Raw genomic sequence first — 18,586 nt, forward strand, 5'->3', positions numbered from 1 at the left:
TGGCACATGCAAGGAGGAGAGAAAATGCCAATCAGTGCGGTAGGCTGGGGTGTTTCCACGAATTTAGCTCAGTCTTCCAAAGAGAAAGAAGTAAAAAAATAGTTTTATCACAGTGATGAATCAAACAAGGCGTTAAGCTCAAAGCACAGACAGTGCGTCTTGGGTCTGGTGACTGAACAAAATGTACACAGTTAGAATCTCTTTCACGGTCGAGGTAGAGACAAAGTGTGCAGACACACAGCCTTCATCTGCCCCTACCTCCCACCGGGCTGCATTTCACTCTGCAGGAGAGCAGCTCCGGGTCAGAGGCTTCAGCAGTCATGGTCCTGCAGTATGTTCAGTCAGCAGCTACTGAAATGGGCCCGGTCACATGCCATGGCGATTTGGTGGCTTTGACGAAACCGAAGTGCACCGTTGCCCGTAGAAACTGTCCGAGTGATATTCCCAGCCTCATGGCACGAATTTGGCTTAAATGCTTAGGAAATATTATATCTTTTCGGTAACACTCTACTGGACAGGGCACAAATAATATAGTATTATAGTATTACGTATTTATTAATTAGCCGCAAACTAAGTCTTAGTTACATACTGATCTCATGTTAGTTCATCATTAATGAATCATCCCAATCAGTTACAATATTTGTTATATCTGTTCACTCTGTAATCCTTTGAGAACTACTGAAGGAACAAGTAAATAATAACACAAGTGAAATATTGATCTCATGTTTAATTATTTATGAATCGTGGCGCAACGTTTCTCTGAAGTAGCAACTGTATCTGTTCATGATTTGTTCATGATTTTTACTTCAGTAGTAACTGAGTTATTATTAAGTATTTGTGCCCCGTTAAGTAAAGGGATATCATTTTTTCGTTATAATGTCGCACCCAGGAAATGCCAGAATGCTAGCAGCAGATGAACTAGTGTGCCATAGTAGTAGTTTGGGCATCTAAGTCTTATATTTCAGAAGTTGAAGTGCCTGTCATCTGATTGCCTAGGCGTTAAATCACCTGTCGTTCCCCGTCATACTTTCTGAGGCAGCAGCACTTTTGCCGAGGTGTTCCAGCCGCACTTGTGAACTTCTCACGCGATTTTGTCGTAGGGCACGCCCACCTGACGGACTTCAACATTGCCGCCGTTGTAAAGGACGACCTGAGGGCCAGGTCACTCGCGGGGACGAAACCATACATGGGTAAACAAGTCGATGGCACAGCTTCAATTTCCTGCTTTAAATTTCAACCAATAGCATCACCCATAACTTTCTGGGGACATCCAGCTTGTATTTCTCCTCGGGTTTGCACCTCTAAGCTTGGGGGAACAGATCCATAACCTCTAGATTCCCGTTAAGATCTCACCTGGGTCTTTTTGACAAGGCCTTTGTGTTTCCATAGGATAATGGCTCATCTTTGATTATGCTTCACTTAATGATTTGGATCAATGCCTGTCTGCTTCCAAGGCATCGGATCCACAGCAGGCAAACTGAATTATATATGCATTCTAATTCAGAGTAAATTGACCCCTGCTAGCCTACGTCTCTCATCGAACATCATTAAATGTGATGAACGATGCCAGTTTTTGGCGGGCCAGACAGAGAACATGCTACAGAGAGGGAAGGGGGAGGTTACACATTTTGTAATTTCTTTTCCTTTTATGCTGTTTGTTGAATGAACAAACACTGATGAATGAACATGACAGCTGACAAACAGCATCTGTTGACATTTTTAGGGCAAGAGTCAACGTTGAAAGCAAAAATATTCGGTAGTGAATTATCTTGTTTTTGTAAAGAAAGGAAGTCTATATTCAGTGTAGCGTACCTGGGTAAATTATCAATTTTCTCCTTTTTCCTAATTATTCATCAGTTTACCTTAAAATAGGACATTCCACAGATATGGCTTGTGAGTTATGTTTACATGCGTTGTACACAGGATGTGCCCTTGACCTCTGACCCTTCGTGTCATATGATGCAATTCCAGCTCCAGAGTTGTTCCAGCCCTTTGACGCAAGCCATCCCGGTTACTCCTTCGCTGTGGACTGGTGGTCCCTTGGCATCACCTCCTACGAGCTCCTACGTGGACAGGTACCTTGGCCAAACATCGCCAGCCCCCATTCCAACCGCCTACCAGGATACAGTTTGCCATCGTTCATTCATGCACTAGTACACTCCTGGTTCACTGGGCTTGCCAACGGCCAGGTGGAGTGGCTGTTAACATCACAGCCATGTGTCGGAACTGTGATACCAGAAGCCGGTGTTCTCCGACCCAGTCATCAAGGACCCCCAGACAATCCATGGTCTGGCTCCCTCCCAGCTCCCAGCAAACCGGAAGCGAACAATCAATTCATCACTTGCTGGTAGCTCGGAGGGAGCCAAAATATGGACTGTCTCAGAGCCCCCAAGCACTGGGTTGAAAGACTGCCATAAACTACCGGAAGTGACCGTGACGATGGTGACGGCACAGCACCGAGCAGAGGAATTTACCCGAACGGATGTCTGGCTCAAAATTCCATCGCATACCCATGTGTCCGTGTTGCAGAGGCCTTACGTCATGCGGACCAGCATGTCGTCCAGCGACATCCTGCAGGCTTTCCGCAGCCACCCCATTTGCTACTCCCCTACTTGGTCCACAGAGATGAAATCCCTGCTCAGAAAGGTACAGTAAGGCCTGAGAGGCCTCACCCAATCATCGGAAGGGCCCGGGTGGGTCAAAATGCACTGTTCTCTTACCTAAGTGTGTTTCCTCAATGCCTGGTCCTCAAACTCCATCTTCCCACAGCTGCTGTGTCTCGACATGGATCGACGACTCTCCTGCCTGTCTGACCTGCAGGAGCTGGACTACCTGTCTGACATCAACTGGGATGCCGTACTCAGCAAACAGATCACCCCAAGTTTCCTTCCCAATGCAAGTCTGGTCACTGTTTTCGTAGGACTGGCTGATGTTCGTCGGCTGTAAGCAGAGCCTTGATCTGACCTGTGCTCTTTTGACCCTTCCCCTCCGACCCCTGCAGAGGAGGCGGCTGAACTGTGACCCCACCTTCGAGCTGGAGGAGATGATCCTGGAGTCAAAGCCCCTTCATAAGAAGAAGAAGAGGCTGGCGAGGAGGATGCGCGACCAGCAAGGGGCCGAGAACTCCCCCCAGGTCAGGTTGTCCTCAACAGCGCCACCCAATGGCCACCTTCTTCCCGCCTCTGTGTGTGGCTGGCGGTACTGGGAGGCAGGCTGCCATGGCAACCAGAATTCCCGAGATACCTTAACGAATTAAAGACACATTAGCGAATGCTGAAAACGCGTTAAAAATATACAAAAGTACCTGCTCGCAACCTCTTCCAGAATAAATTAGAAGACTTTAGACTAAAACAAAACTGTGATATCGAAGATTTATTTAACTCTTATATAAGTTAGCAACCATTTTACTGCCAGCAGAAAAATAAAAGTTAATCTGGTGTGAGATTGCGGAAACTGATGGACACGGACTCCACGACAAGCAGTACTGGAGAGATCAGGGGGAGGGAGAGTTCGGCAGGGCAAGGGTTTGTCAAGTGTCTCTGTTACCCTCGAGGCCCCAGAAAGTGGAGTAGATTCATCTGTGAGCTGACTTTGGCTGCCTCGCAGCGGTCAGGCAGGAGGCTTGGGTTCTGTACCTCCTGTGCTTGGAATTGCTTTGATAGGCAGAAATTTGGCGAATCCTTGTATTTTCCTTTCTGTCCAGAAGATGTGAAAAATAGTGAGAAGCACTGGGGAGCAAAGTTGTTTATCAGAAGTCAAAAATCTTCTGAAGTAGTTTCACTGGGACAAAAGCAAAAAAGAAATTCTGACAGAACGCAACATACACAGATGCTTATGAGTCAGGAAACTTATGAATAAAACATAATGTAAATATTTTTTCCTTCAGTTAGCGACGATGAGGGGAAACCGAATTACATCACTGTGACGGTTGCAGCCAGCTGGTGTTTTTTGTGACGCTGTACTCAAGAGCCTCCCCTGGTGGCCAAATGTTTGATAGCCGCATGTCGTTACCCAAACGAAGCAGTTTCCATCCGAATGGTTCGCAAACATCACTTTCTGCACCGTTGCATCCCACAGCCCCTTATTTCACTCTCTGGAAATCTGATTATAAAGGAATCAGCTAATGTTCAGGGCCATAATTACCGTAATTAGAGTCAGGTGTGCTGGAACGGAAATATAACGATTTTGTGCATTTAAACACATGCGGTAATAGATGCACAGATGCATGCAGCAAGGATAGGGGCGGTGCTTCTGCTGCATCAGTATCTCTGGAAAATCTCTGTATGCCAGGACCAAGGAGTTGTGACACCATTCAGTATTGGCCACCCTGAAAGTCAGACACAATCGAATCAGCCAGTCTTTAAAGGGGCAGTACACCCCAAAACTGAAAACAAACAACATATATTTTAGAGGGGCTTTAGTGCTACCTTGCTTGTATCTTCTACGCAGTGTTACGATTGGTGCGTGGGGTTTGGTAGAAGAAAATAGTTCCTATATTAAACTGCTCATTGCAAAGTCTGTGGATTATCTTGAGTAACCGGGTCATGATTTCTGGTAAGAGACATGCATATTGGATTTTTCAAATGTATTGTTTTGGTGCTTTAATCGCCACGAAAAGAACTCCACTGACCCCCATTATATTCGAGAGAAGCCTGACATTTCTACAGCCGATATCTCCAAAGCTAGGCATCTCCCAGCAGAACAACCTAGATGGAGAGATCGCACTAAAGCCCATCTAAAACATATCTTATTTCAGTTTTGGGGTGAACTGTTCCGTTAAAGTTCTTTTAAGAAGTATATATTTTTATTATATTATACAAAATGATATTGTTGAATCTGTTCCGATCAGATCACAATTTAAGCCCGGGTCTTGCATCCATTATTGTTACTTTTTAAAATTTTATCGTTGTTTTCTGAGTTTGCAACTTTTTTCAAGACAACTGTTGTACTGTGTTTCAGAGGCAGGCTATTTGCATAACCAATCGACAAGCATTTTCAAGTCCCACCCAAAGTACCAAAAAAAATACCCTCACTGTTTTGGTACTTAAGGTACTGCAACTTTTGGTACTGGTACTCGACCGGAAGTCAACAGAAAAAGACTACTTCAGAGCCTGCCGTGGAAGAAGTTGGCTTTGTCTGAAAGTACTGAAAGTACAGTACCACACGAGGTACTGTACTATTGGTATGGTACTTTCAGTACTTTCTATTGGTATAATAGAAAGTACTGAAAGTACCATACCAACAGTACAGTACCTGGTGTGGTGGAAAACGCTTGTGGAACAGGAAATGGATCGACCCATTCTGGGAGGGGGGAATAGAGTAAGCACTATATGCAGTACTTCTAAGAGCATGCCAGATCAATACCTAATGTCTGGCCCGGCTCATTATTCTGGGCTGTGCTGTTTCCTTGGCCAGCTGCAGAGTGCCCCCACCCTCCAAGCCCATACGCCACGCTTTTAAAACCTTCATTGACAGGGGAATTAGCTGGGATACCTCATAGGTAATCGAGTCATAAATTGGTTTAGTGAGGTGGGGAGGAAGAAGGAGATGTGGGCATCTTGTTTGCTCATGGGAGTTAGACAAAAAATGTTCTGAGGGCAAAACGAAAAATGATTGGTCCAGAGAGATAACCAATCAGATTGTATAGGAGGTGAGTCCAAACAGCTAGAGGAGGCGGGACCAATCAATCAAATGTCTTGGTCCCGCCTCCTGTAGTTACTTGGATCTTGTGTTGTTTGGTGAATGTGTTCCATTCTGATTAGGAGGAAATTAAGTACAACATGAACTTCTTTGGTCTTTGGTGCCCCGGTATCCTGTTAGAGCCGAGCATCTCAGAACCACTGCCCTGAGTAAATAACGAGTCAAACATCCCCAGAGCTCTAATCAGTAAGTCAACGTACCATTTGTAGTAGAACGTGACAGCCTCTCACTATAAACCAACTATGGCACACCTCCGCATGTTCAGAGTGCGACTGATCATGATCATAATATCCCAAAAGTCATCTTATCTGTCAGCTCCTCTTACCGTTTGCTGTCACATTGTCACCTGCGGTTGCTGGCGGTTTGAAGCAGGATTGGGTTATGGCGTTGCTGGTGGAAATAGGCTACTCAGTGTGTGTCTCGGCTGCACCTGTTTGTACAGGTTAAGTGTGTCGCTCACGGGTACAACAGCAGGGCCTCTTGGGCACCAGGGACCTCCTGTGTCCTTGATCTACATTCTAAAAAATGTACCCTCTACACCAGTACCAGCTGGTTCTCTTGGCAAAAATGAGTGTTCGCCAAATAGCGGATGAGCAGTGTAATGAAGTTAAAGTACTGATATTGTAAAGTATTTGATATTGTTTGTGTACAGTCACCTACTATAGGGTTTCCTGTTATTTTTGATAGATGTTCTACTCAGGGATTCAGGTGGAGAACCATCAAAAGCTTCTGAGACGTAACGAGAGCACCTTTCTCTCGGGAACTGCTGCGGCGTCTGAGTGCTTCGGGCGACCTTTCATCTCGTCGGTTCATTTCTGGACAGATACCAGCACGGGAAATTCTAGGTTGTCCAATTAACGCCACCACACAGCGGTTGCTAGGGGACGTGTCCAGAGGGGGGGGGGGGGACCAGAGTCGTGTTCGTTGTCATGAGAAGCAGGAGGATCTGTTGGATCGCGGGTCCGCAGTAAGGTGACCCCCTGAACTGCCGTGTGATGATCGCTGGCCTGTTTGCTTCTGTCAGAGTGAGTTAGTCACCATTGTTAGCTTCTTGAAAAGATATTCTGGGTCGTCAGATCAGCTTTTGATTAAGTGACCCCCTTCTTTCTTCACATTCTCTCCCAAAATGTCCTTCAAAGCCTCTGACGCCTCTCCGCTGCCCCTTCAGTACCACGCCGTTGCCGCTCCTGTGACAGACCTCGACAGCCCTCGGTGGGGCGAACGCTCTGACTTTCTTCTCTGCTTCAATACCACAGAGCAACCAGCTTCAACAGCGGCTGGAGAACATTCAGAGGGACTTCATCATCTTCAACAGAGAGAAGTCAGTCTGTGCATAATTTGTAGCTACAAAAAAATATTGCCAGTTCTTAAGATACTATTGATGCAATTCCTGTTTCTGATAGACTTAATGGTGATTGATATTCAAGAGCATTTTATTGTTGTTTGTTTGCTACCTTTCTCTCAGTCTGCAACACTAAAACCTCGAGGTTTCAATTCACAGTTTAGTATTAAGGAGACTCTTTCAGGAGGTAACTATTTCAATTCAACTTTCATAACTCGCCGCTATAAATGTTTTCCTGTTAGAATGTGGTAACAGTCCCGTTCTATGACTGAAGAAACAGTTTCGTACAGAGGGCAGCCCGTCTTCCCACGGCATACGGGAAATAAGCGCTCATGTCAGTGACTCATCGCCGTCAGCTGACACCTGCTTCTCTTGCAGAATCCTTCGTGCTTGTTTTGCAAACCGGGAAATGTAAGCGGCGATGCGTTCCCTACAGGTTAAGAAGAGTCACAGTGGACACAGACGTGAAGGACGTCATCAGTAATGAGAGGTACAAGGACACAGAAGACGGACAGAACAATAACGTGGTCCCTGCTACCTTCAAGTCGGGGTAACGGCTCGCATGCGGCCCATAGCAACACCGGTCCCAACAACCCAGGATTGCACGGCCGTGCATCGAGGCAAGACACCACGACGCCTCTCACCCTCCCAGAGACCCTTTCCCTCCCCAGGCTCCTGGGGTTACCAGAGTCACTCCCCCAGGGGGGCTCAAGCCAAAAAACAATTGTTAGGGGATAAGGGGTCTGATTGGTCCTAGCAAGACATCAGAGAAGATACTGGGGCCTACCAGATCACCAATGGCAATCTGGCGCAAGGTGCAGTGTGCTGGAGCTGCTCTGCTATTGGCTGGCTGTTCTGCTGCGGCGTTCATCACAAGCTGCCAGGAGGACAATTGTAGGGTCGGCCTCCGACGGGAGGTTTCTCAACAGGAACTTAAAGGAACGGCGCGTGTGACACCGGACACCAGACTCAGGGTGTTCCCTGGCTCTGAGTATATGTAGTTCTGCGAATATTTGCCGCTAGCACCTGCCTCGCGGGAAATCAATCGACAGCGGCGCTGGACGTGTTTATGTGGTTCTCCACCTCCGCGGCTGAACGCCAGCTTCCATTCCAGGCCAGTTTCCTGAAGACAGCTGTCTGGATTCAGGAGCCGATTACACAGCTGCATATAAAAATCCGAGTGAATGAGTTATTGAACAAAGACTGGGTGGATTTAGAAATTTAGACAAAGCCAACTTCCTCCACGGCAGGCTCTGAAGTAGTCTTTTTTTCCCGCTCTGCCATTAAGGGCTATATGTCTGTGTGGCTTCTGCTTCACCTCGAAGCTGGAAGAGAATCAGGTTTGACCTCTTGACCACGTCTGGACGTTGTTTTGACGTTTGCTGGTTGCGTTTCTCGTCGGTGAATTCGCACCCAACAGGCGCGTGATCAACACCCTGAACCGATGAGACAATGGAACAGTAGTGAACACGTGACCATGAATAACAGTATACCTGAACATCTCACCATACGTTAGCTGAGGATGCCGAGGTACATGAATGAAATCCAGCTAAGAAAACTGCAGGTTACAGAGCCTGCAGTGTATGAATGTTAAGTTTACAGATATTAATAATATGTACTGTGAATGAAAACAAATGTTGGAACAGAAGGGAACATTACTATGTGCAGTGCTGATACTTGCTATTCTAAGGTGTACTTTTCCTGTCACAGAGCTAAAACAATCTGTTTATAATCATTAGCATCCGGTTTTTGGTAGGACACTTTCATATATGGGGCACCATACTGGCATTGAGCCGTGCAGCTTCTGTTGGCTATTTGACTGGCTGTCCCCTGGTGTGGACCCCTCAAAAGCAATCACGAAATGCAGGGATGCTGCGAAGGCCTTTATAGCATAGCCGTTCTGAGGTGTGTCTGTGCTCAGGGGTGCCCTCGATACACTAATGTCTATTAGGCCACGTTGCGGCTTATGGTCTGAATGCATTTGTTGACGGTTGATGATATGAATGAATTTTTTAGGACCACTGAGACATTTCTGGGTAACACTTTACTTAAGGCCATGCTTTCAGATAATGTAATGGTGTGAAAATGTGCTATACAAATAAAACTGAATTGAATTGAATTAAATTGAATTGAATTAATTAGTAATTTATAAATATAGCTATAAATATTTATAAAAAGGCATAGCACATTATAGCCGTGTTTATAATGCATTATGAATGCTCTATGAAGCTCTCAGCTATAATGCACTATATATACCTCCATAATGCATTATAATGGTCAATATAACCATTAAGGATGCTTTGTACTACATTATGAAGGTATCTATAGTGCATTATAGATCAGAGCTTCATAAAGCATCTCATAGTGCATAGTAAACGTAGCTATAATGTGTTATGCCTTTGATAAATATTAAAGTCATGATTATAAAGCTTTATCAATGCATTATTATTTGTTATGAATGTGTTTATGAATTACTAACAACATTACGTGAAGTGTTACCAGTTTTGTGAAATAAAACAGTGAGATGGGTGACCTCAGTGATGGTGTACAGGTAGCTATTCAAAAATCCGCTTAGCAGTGACGTTGCAGTTTAGAAGGTGGAGGTGGGACTCTTCGTGATCAGATCCTTCGGGCCAGATAATACAGCTTAATATGTAAGCTGTGATTATTAGAGGACATATGGCACAGATACTGATATGGATACCCCACAGTAACAGCCACAATGAAATAAAAAAGAGCTCTTTATGCGATTTCACTGGGTTATTCTGCATGTTTTCCTTTTTGCGATCAGGCCTGTTTCTAAATGTAAGCAAATACTGCCACCTGGTGACCGCACAAGGCATTGCTTTACGTCAGAACACATTTCTGTAATACACAAATACGTAGTAGTACAATTAGCAGCCGTTATTAATAAAAACTGAGGTAAGATATTGTTTTTTTTTTTACCTTCACTGTTCCCTAACTGTATCTGGTAATGACTTCTGTTCGTAGGACTCTGGATTAGTAACAAGTTTAGATATTTACCAAGACTAACGTCTGAATTATGTGGAGCAAAAAAGCAAGAATACTACAGGAAAAGCATAAGCATCCTGACGCCAAGAGCCTCTCAGACTTAAGCAGCCGCTGGCCCAGGCTGTTCTTTTGCAGATTAGATAATATCTCTCAAAGTGATTCGGTCAGCATTCAAGTCAGGGGGTGCTGATGAGGCTGTTCAGTGATGCGTGAGGACACGGGTCTGATGTTTACTGGGGCAGAAGAGGTTCGAGAACACGAGATGTGGACTTTAACCTAAGGTACGGACGTTTTGTGCAACAGCTGCAAAACGCAACCTCAAAATATATTTCACCAAACATAATGGTATGAGTCGCTCTGAAGTGTGCCTGCCTCTTTAAATAAGCTCTCAAAAAATGAATCACAAAGTTTTCCCGGGCCTCTGTTGCTGAGAACTTGAAAGCACATCAATCATTTGTTCTTGTTCAGATACTTAAAGGAGCAGCGTGCAAAAAATAGCAGCCAATCATGGGCACCCTTGCTTGGGTGGGTACTTACACAGAAAACAATTCTGCGGGGTGATGTTGCGGTGGATAAACAGTCTAAATATAGTCCTCTTTTGTACCAGAACCAATTGACCGTTAACTGGAAACAGGAAGCTGGTTTAAATTTGGTTTGTTTGCCTTGATTTTAAAAGGAATGTTGTACACTCCAATTCAGGAAAAGCGGTTTTGTTTTACAATGTGGTAGAGGTAGGTGGTGATGGGAATGAGACAGGCCACAATAACTTTGGTTTCCAAACACTAGGGAACACAACACGTTATTCCCCCTCCCGTTTTAGTAAATAATAGTTTTTAAGTAATAATAGTTCTCTAAGGGGCCAGAATGGTGGTGCAGTGGTTTGCGCTGTCGCCCCAGAAGGTGAGAGTCTCCGCCATAGCTCTGTGTGTGTGGAGTTTGCAGGTTCTCCCCGTGTCGTCGTGGGGTTCCCTCTGGGTACTCCGGTTTCCCCCCCACAGTCCAAAAACATGCTGAGGTTAACTGGAGTGACTAAATTGCCCTTAGGTGTGCATATGTGAGTGAATGGTGTGTGACTGTGCCCTGCGACGGGTTGGCGCCCCATCCTAGGTTATTTCCTGCCGTGTGCCCGTAGCTGTCCGGGATAGGCTCCGGACCCCCCCTGACAGGTGGGGTATAGAAATAGTTTAAGTTTTTTAATTGTGAGACCGCTTTTCTCACTTTCTGCCAGGAAGTTGCCCCTTTTCTGCTAGAGAATAGGAAAGAAGGTCGTTGGCAGAGATCTAGGTCATAGGATTTAAATATCTCACCTGTTTTTTTTTCCCCGGGTAACACATGGACGTGTCAACATACGGGGTGGCGCTCGGAGCAGCTAAGGACACTGCTAGTCTGGAGGCCGGTGCTTTTAAATCACACCGCTGAACTATTGAACGGGTGACACCACGTGGCACGAATCCCAAGCCTCGCATGAGCTCCGGCTAATAGCAGCGCCTGGCCGTCGTGGGGACTCTGGGCAGGGAGCGGGAACCGTCGATTAAATCCCAGTTTCTCCAGCGGCATGACAGGTGTGGATATAAGATGGTGTATCTGTGATCGGAAGGTCACAGTTCAAATCCCAGGGGAGCCAGTCTGATGTCACTGTTGGGCCCCTCAGCAAGATCCTTAACCCAGGGACTGGCTGTCAATTCCTTCTCAAAAATGTCCTTTGGAATAAAATCATCTGCTAAAATAAAGATACATAAGCCTAGCCATTATCTGGACTGCCCATTAATTCCTGTGCTTCGGTCTAGACAGTATAGACAAGCTGAACATCGATACCCGAGCAGAACCCATGCATCGATTATCGTAATGCGACTCCCATTTAAACGGGGTCGGTAGACTGGTGTAGCCAGCTGGTCTGCTGCAAATGCTGATGACATCTGCTGGTAATGGTGTCCCAGAGAGGGAGGATGGCAGGAACACAGGGCTGAGAAGACTATGGATGTTATTTAATTCCAAGAATGCAAAGACCGTACTTGGGGTCTTGGCAGGACCGGTCGTAGAGCGAAGTTGGGCCGCAATGAATCATGGGATTGGTCTCCTTCTGCAAGGATGCAACCAATGTGTCCTTGATATTTGGGGAAGGGCAAGAACAACATCCGGGTATTTTTACTGTTCACTGGTACTTCTGTCCTTGAGTATTGGAACTGGTCTTCGGCGATGGAAGATGACGTAAAGCGGGTACGTGAGAACACAAGTGCGGTCAAATACGCATATTGAGAAACACCTCATGAGAGCTTCCGGCAGATTCTCACAAGTCACCAGGAAGGTGGGTCTGAGTTATGGCGACACTGGTGTGGAAACCCTGTTAGGGTTAAACGCACCATCACCAAAGTGCTCAGGCACCTGTTTACACTGATAATTTCCAAACTAAACGTCACATATCACCTTTAAGTCCTTCTTGACACTGTGGTGACATGTTGGGGGGGGGAAAAAGCACTCAGGATCGCTGACAGATGTTGATTTACTGGGCTGTTAAAAATGTGAACCCACAGCTTTCGTCTGCACGTCGGGGTGAATTATAAGGGGGGGAGACGTAAAGTCTTTCGTTCACAAATGGTGCCGACAGAAGCACAAAGGTTGTGAGGCGTGAATCTACGCATAAATGTCCTGTGTGGAGTGAAAAGTGCAGTGTGGGGGATGGGGGGGGGGGGGGCGATAGGGGGGCAGTGTGGCTCCCACCAGACCCCTCCATTAAAGCAGAGAAGTGATTTAGATTGCAACTCGTTTATTTCGGAAAAAATTCGTACAACCACAAATCACGTCATTGTTTTTTTTTTTTTACCTGCTTTTACTGGGTTCTTGATACAACAGTAAAAAAGAACATTAAAAAAAAAACCAAAACAGTCAAAGTAACATAAATATTAAAAACCGACTGTTTGTTTTCTTTCTCACATCATTCAGTGATTGTAGCTCCTATGCTCTTACTACTGCAAAATTGATTAATACTGTAAAGAAAAAAAACAACAAACAAACAAAAGAACATCCTTTGGGTTTGGAGAACCTTCCTCCCATGACTGCAGCGCAAACGCTTACAAAATCCTGACTGACTTCTCTCCTGGTGTGACACACAGATTAGAAACATCCAGACTGTATGTTGAATCAGACAGTCTTTCCCACGTTGCCTGTTGCCAAAAATAAAGCTTCTCCTAACCTTGTCTGTTCGTCTCCATGGACTCATTGGTGTAAAAGTTCTGACAGCAGAGGTCGACTCAGGGAAAGAGAGCCAAGTGGAGCGCGGCTCGTGCCCGAGGAGCTGATCGACTAGCATGGAGGCATGAGCTAAGGTGGCCGGAGCATATTCCCAGGATCCCAGAGCGCCCCCTGCTGGGGATAGGACATCCACTGGCCTCGCTCAGCCACACCAGAGTCTGACCTCAGCACACCTGGGTCCCAGAAGCCCGAACTAAATTAAACGCCCATTGCTGGGGAAAAAATCCACCGGATAATTTTGGATCGACGTCTGCATTTCCCAGCCAATAACTTTTCCATCAGGGATGGGAGTTTTATGGGAAGTGACAGAAGCTGACTGCCCATGTTGGCAACGGAACAAAAATCAAAATGGCCGCAGGTTAACGTTGTTATTCCGAAGCAGGTTGTTCCACTTAGTGTGGGTCTTCATCTTTTCTTAATACCAAACGCTTGGCCAGAGTTATCTTTGCAGGCAAATTAAGCTATGTCTTACTATGTTCTACTTTCTCTTCTGAAACCCATGTTATTTTTTTTTCCCCAAATTATCCGCTAAATGTGTAATTAGGACAGGCAAAAAAGCTGCAGATTGACAAGCGAATGCAAATGACAGTTAAAACGAACAGCCAGGACAAAGCGCTCAGGAGGAAGGGTAAAAATGTGGCCCTTTTCTACCGAACGAGTTCTTGCGTGTTTACAAAATCTGCGTACCAGATACATGTTTTTCTTTCAATTTCTTTTTTTATTTTTTTTTATTTTTCACGCTATCAAATATTCCTGGTTCAATAACCGAAGGATACAGCAACTGCACCATTCACAAAGCTACAGGACATCTACCAGAACTCACACTGCCACCTATGAGGCGATTTATGGAACTGCGTAACTCTACTGCGCGGGTGAAAGTAACGTTAAAAAGGGAAAAAAAATAATAAAATAAAATAAAAAAAGGAAAAAGCAACATTCTGAAACGGGCAGTATTCCTTTTCCTAGAGAGCAGGCAAAAGAGAAAGCGAGTGAATTTCTGTGGAAAGGTATTCAGCGGTAGATCCTTTATTTTTGAAGCACCGTTATAGGGAATTGCGTTATGAAGGAATATTGTGCTCACATCACGCAAAAAAAGCAATTTTATAACCACTTGTTACTGTACTCTAAATAGCTGAAGTAAGCCGCTAATTAAAATGGAAATGAAGATGTATTTAAACATACAGAATTATGGGTTTATGCAATATACAAAGAGTGGGATAAACTTCAAATTATATTTAGAACAGAATTGTATGAAGCTTACATAACATGGATTTGGAACTGTAATTTAAAGATACATGTATTGGGAATGAGTGAATTTTAATGCTACATGATGACCAATCAATGGAGACTATCTAGATAGATAGATACTTTATTGATTCTGTAACATGACATTATCTGTTCCTCAGGTTAATAGTTACCGCTAAAAACGATGTGTGGAAAAGCTAGCTGTTTCTGTGTCTGTGTCTCGGGATCTGATAAGTGTAATTCTTCAGCCTGTTCCTCTGCATTTTTTTTCACTTTAATGGTTTTTACTTTCTCTGTTGGCGATCCAAGGCTTTCTGAGGAGAAGGAATACTATCCTCTTAAAGCTATAGCAGGTAGCGATCGTGATCGGTAAGGCATGAGGATTCAGTGTTTAGCTTGACTTGAACTTTAACCAATTATATCTCCTTCGTCAGGGCCTCTAATTCTTTAGCTCAGAGATGTGATGTTGGAGCGACCACCAGGGGGCACTACAATACGCCGGCCCGCTGGCCGGATTGGAGTTTCCTCTGTGGTTGGAGCACCTGTGGGATAAAAAAAAATGGGGGGGGGGGGATTTAAGCACAAACTGTATTGTACAGCATTTTACAAGCAAGTGTTCACCTGTACTTTCTTTAACCCTCTGAAAAAGTAAAGTTTAGAATTAGACAGGTTCAGAAAGGCAAAAGAAAACAGAAAAAATTAACGCAACTGAGGCTACGGGGTGGTGTGGCCCAAGACAAATGATGTCACGCACCAAATGATGTCACGCACCAAATGATGTCACGCACCAAAGGAAGCCAATTTAGTGCCGCTAGTCAGTTTAAGAACGTGCTTCGCAAAGGGAAACGTCAGGTCTACCCCCTTATCGAGCCCTGCAGCATGGTGGCCAGTTTGACCCAATGCTTCAGTTCAAGGCCCCGGCTGTCACAGAAAAATGTCTAATGCTCAAAAAGCCCCCAGATTTTGGCTAATATACAAATTGGACTCTATGGCTGGATGCTGTGACAAAGTACTGCAGCACTGTTGCACCACTAAGAGGGCCGGAGTATGAGGATTTATAGAGAAGATCAAAAACTGGAAAAAACAGCGTCTATTACAAATAATGCTCTCTAGAATGTTGAAGCAGTGTGATGACTCACATACTTTCTGCCGGAACTGATTACTGCACATTATTGGGCAGAAACCAGTACACTGTTACCATAACCGTACTGTTTCTATCCGACCGTGGACATCTTAATATCATAAAACCCATTTTATTAGATTACGTCTTCCCCTTTAAACAGAGGTTCCGCTTCAGGAGCAGCACATTGAAATGATTATCTGTAAGCACTTAGGACACTGCATCACTGACACTCAGTTTAATAAGTCTCAGTTTAACGAGTACCTGTAAATGGCGTATGTTTTAAAGCGCTTTGGCCAGAAAAGAGGCCCTCGCGCTGTCTGATTGCTTTGTCAGTGTGCAAAACGAGTTGCGTAAGAGCGAGTGAACTGGGGAGGGACGGGGACAGGTCCCCCACCCGACCTTCGAACCCGAAAACAAGCGAAAGCAGGTGATAGGAGATCGGGGGGAATGAGCGCATAAAAATAAAACACGGCGCAGCAAGTGCAGAAAACAACACACCGTGAAAACACATGAGGCAAATCGACACTGGTGAGAAAGCATCAGGATTAGCATGCCGTTTAGCACAAGGCAGGTCTCACTAGATCAGGTTGTTGGTTCATATCCCATGATCAGAAGGTTGCTCGGTCAAATCTCATGGTCAGCAGAGTAATTTCACAGCTGGGACCCTGAGCAAGGCCCTTAACCCGCAACTGTGCCAGGGACTGTCTGATCCTGCTTTCTGAATTATATGTATCTTTGAATACATATAAATGAGTGAATGAGAGCCAGATCACTCATTGTAGATGATTGGCAAACTGTAAGTTCCCCAAGCAGCCTTTAGGGGGTGCTATTTCAACACCAGGCAAAGAAACCCTGCTGGAAATTAAACTAGCTTTCTCCTGCGTGGGATATAAGCTTTCTTAATTCCCACAGGCACTTTTAATGAAGGCAGTAGCCATGCAACAGTCCGAATTTCAATGGATTCTGAAGCTTAACATGGTTTAGCCTGTTAGCCAACGTCATTATTTCAAAGGCATGTCCCAGTGCTTCCTTGACCAATGGGAGGCGGTGGAATGAACAGTAGGGGGAGGGGCGTGATGAGCTCACCGCGTTGTGCAGGGTTACCTGCTAAACTGAATCCAGAGTGGTGCAGGTTCCGTACAGGCGGTGTCTGCTTGGTGGGGGAGGTGCGGGCAGAGGCCGACGGGGTGCCCCCCCGAGACATGGGTGAGAACTCGGACACCGGCCCATCATACATTCCCCTGGGCACGGGCCTCAGAACCGCCAGCTTGTGTAGAGGATGGATGGAGAGAAGGAGAGAGAGAGAGAGAGATTGAGCGGTTATTCATGTACAAAAACTCCCTTGATGTCTGCAACAGTATAACACGCGTGGCACCAAAATAAATGCATAAAGCTGTTCCTGCTTATGTAAAAATGTGCACCCCAACTGGAATGTTGGAAGGAATTTCCTGATTGGCTGGCAGGGTGAGGGGGCGTGGCGAGAAGGGGGGAAGGCTCAGAAGCAGCCGATCTGATTAGACAGCTGGCCCTCGCCTGTGGTCATGTGCCACTCACGGGCTTTTAAGCGTCGCTATGTAAACAATCCAAGAACAACACACTTGCCCTGTGGCAAAAACAAGATAATATCGCCAGCATTTTCTCCATCAAACAACGGTTCGGGAGGTTTCTAATCCATCGCTATACTCTTCTCCCTAAACTAGCAGTAACAAGTCAAGAACAACCCCAAAGAGAATCTGTTGACTGTTTATCCCATGCTTGGTCACCATCATGGCAGTAGCTATGCTAGTCTGGGCCTGAAGTCGTGAGGATCTCTCAACACCATCATAGATATAAGTTTGAGAAACAGGCACCAGAGAGATCAGCATATCATCATTCCATGGCAGAGCCAAGGCTGGGGTTCAACCAAATGCTTCCTTAACCAGCTCACAGGTTTGCAGTTGGTACTTTCCTCCCTACACCCATCCTCCCCTCCCCCTGATAAATCGGCCTCCCCGCTGAGGCAGTTAGAGACTTCTTGCATTTTCTGGAAGCTTCTATTTGCCTCACACACTTTGATTGCTATTCTTACTCTTGCGTAAGTCGATTGTGAAAACGGTCCAACTCTTACGATAACTACGGTACATTTATTGTCCGCCATAATAGTTTTACCGGTCTGGGAATAAAGGGAACAGAAAAGATGATAAAACTAATACACACTTGGGGGAATCACTGGAGAGTGCAGAGGTATTCAAAACAAGGACGTCTTTCCCGTAGTTTACTGTTCTCGAGCCAGCTGTTTGGGGAAATGCCGGCAATCTATGACAAAATCAAATAGACTCGTTCAAATTAAAAAAATGCATTCAGCGATGCAGGGTCTGGTTTGAATTACGCCAGGGTGTGAGTCTGCTTGCCGACTGACTGTTTCCCGAGAAACGCAAGTAAATAAGGGTACTTATTCAGACCGCTAATGGTTCATCCAGGGCACAGCGCGACCGAGTAGGGGTATTGTAAAACCCGTGCCATGTCCAGTGAGGATGGAGGACAGCAAAGAGACAAGAGTGACATTTAGTCCCTCTGCCTGGCCCATGTTCATGTCTCTGACAGCGACAGAGTGACCTTAAAATGCTTAGCATTCTCCCGAGGGCATTTCAGATTCGGTGTACTGCCCACAGGTGTAAAGAGTGCACCAGCCATTTTTTTTTTGGAAACTCTTGGATTGTTTGTAAAGTCCAAAAACGTCTGGCACAGAAACATGTACAAAGTCTCTCCAGAGCCACTTTAACATGCTGAATACTATGGTGATCGCACGCAAAACGAGGGATGTGGCCGCCCAGCGTCCCAGATGTCCATCTACGCTACTTCATGACATCACTGGCCTAATGACTGCTAATGACTATCAGAAGAGTGCGGGAGCCAGGATGTAAAAATAACCACAT

The 18,586-nt window shown here is 45.4% G+C and overlaps 2 protein-coding genes across 7 annotated transcripts in view; one reads left to right on the forward strand and one right to left on the reverse strand.

The window, feature by feature from the left end:
- The window catches only part of stk32a (serine/threonine kinase 32A), a 39,176-nt gene extending 29,900 nt beyond the window's left edge, over positions 1-9,276 (forward strand). For all 3 annotated transcript variants that reach the window (XM_023803462.2, XM_023803461.2, XM_023803463.2), the window contains 7 exons: positions 1,101-1,190; positions 1,972-2,075; positions 2,530-2,646; positions 2,770-2,895; positions 3,002-3,133; positions 6,957-7,021; positions 7,479-9,276. In XM_023803462.2, coding sequence (XP_023659230.1) covers positions 1,101-1,190; positions 1,972-2,075; positions 2,530-2,646; positions 2,770-2,895; positions 3,002-3,133; positions 6,957-7,021; positions 7,479-7,596 — 752 coding nt within the window. In that variant the 3' untranslated portion in view covers positions 7,597-9,276. The remainder of the gene's footprint in view (positions 1-1,100; positions 1,191-1,971; positions 2,076-2,529; positions 2,647-2,769; positions 2,896-3,001; positions 3,134-6,956; positions 7,022-7,478) is intronic.
- Positions 9,277-12,801: 3,525 nt separating this feature from the next.
- Positions 12,802-18,586, reverse strand: part of dpysl3 (dihydropyrimidinase like 3) — a 30,475-nt gene continuing 24,690 nt past the window's right edge. For 2 of the 4 annotated variants that reach the window (XM_023803524.2, XM_023803526.2), the window contains exons 13-14: positions 16,776-16,938; positions 12,802-15,090 (exon numbers count right to left, since the gene is read on the reverse strand). In XM_023803524.2, coding sequence (XP_023659292.1) covers positions 14,996-15,090; positions 16,776-16,938 — 258 coding nt within the window. In that variant the 3' untranslated portion in view covers positions 12,802-14,995. Of the gene's footprint in view, positions 15,091-16,757; positions 16,939-18,586 lie in introns of all 4 variants that reach the window. The other 2 variants (XM_023803523.2, XM_023803525.2) reach the window with 1 other exon arrangement.

Source organism: Paramormyrops kingsleyae, chromosome 24 (assembly GCF_048594095.1).
Source record: "Paramormyrops kingsleyae isolate MSU_618 chromosome 24, PKINGS_0.4, whole genome shotgun sequence".
NCBI lineage: Eukaryota > Metazoa > Chordata > Actinopteri > Osteoglossiformes > Mormyridae > Paramormyrops > Paramormyrops kingsleyae.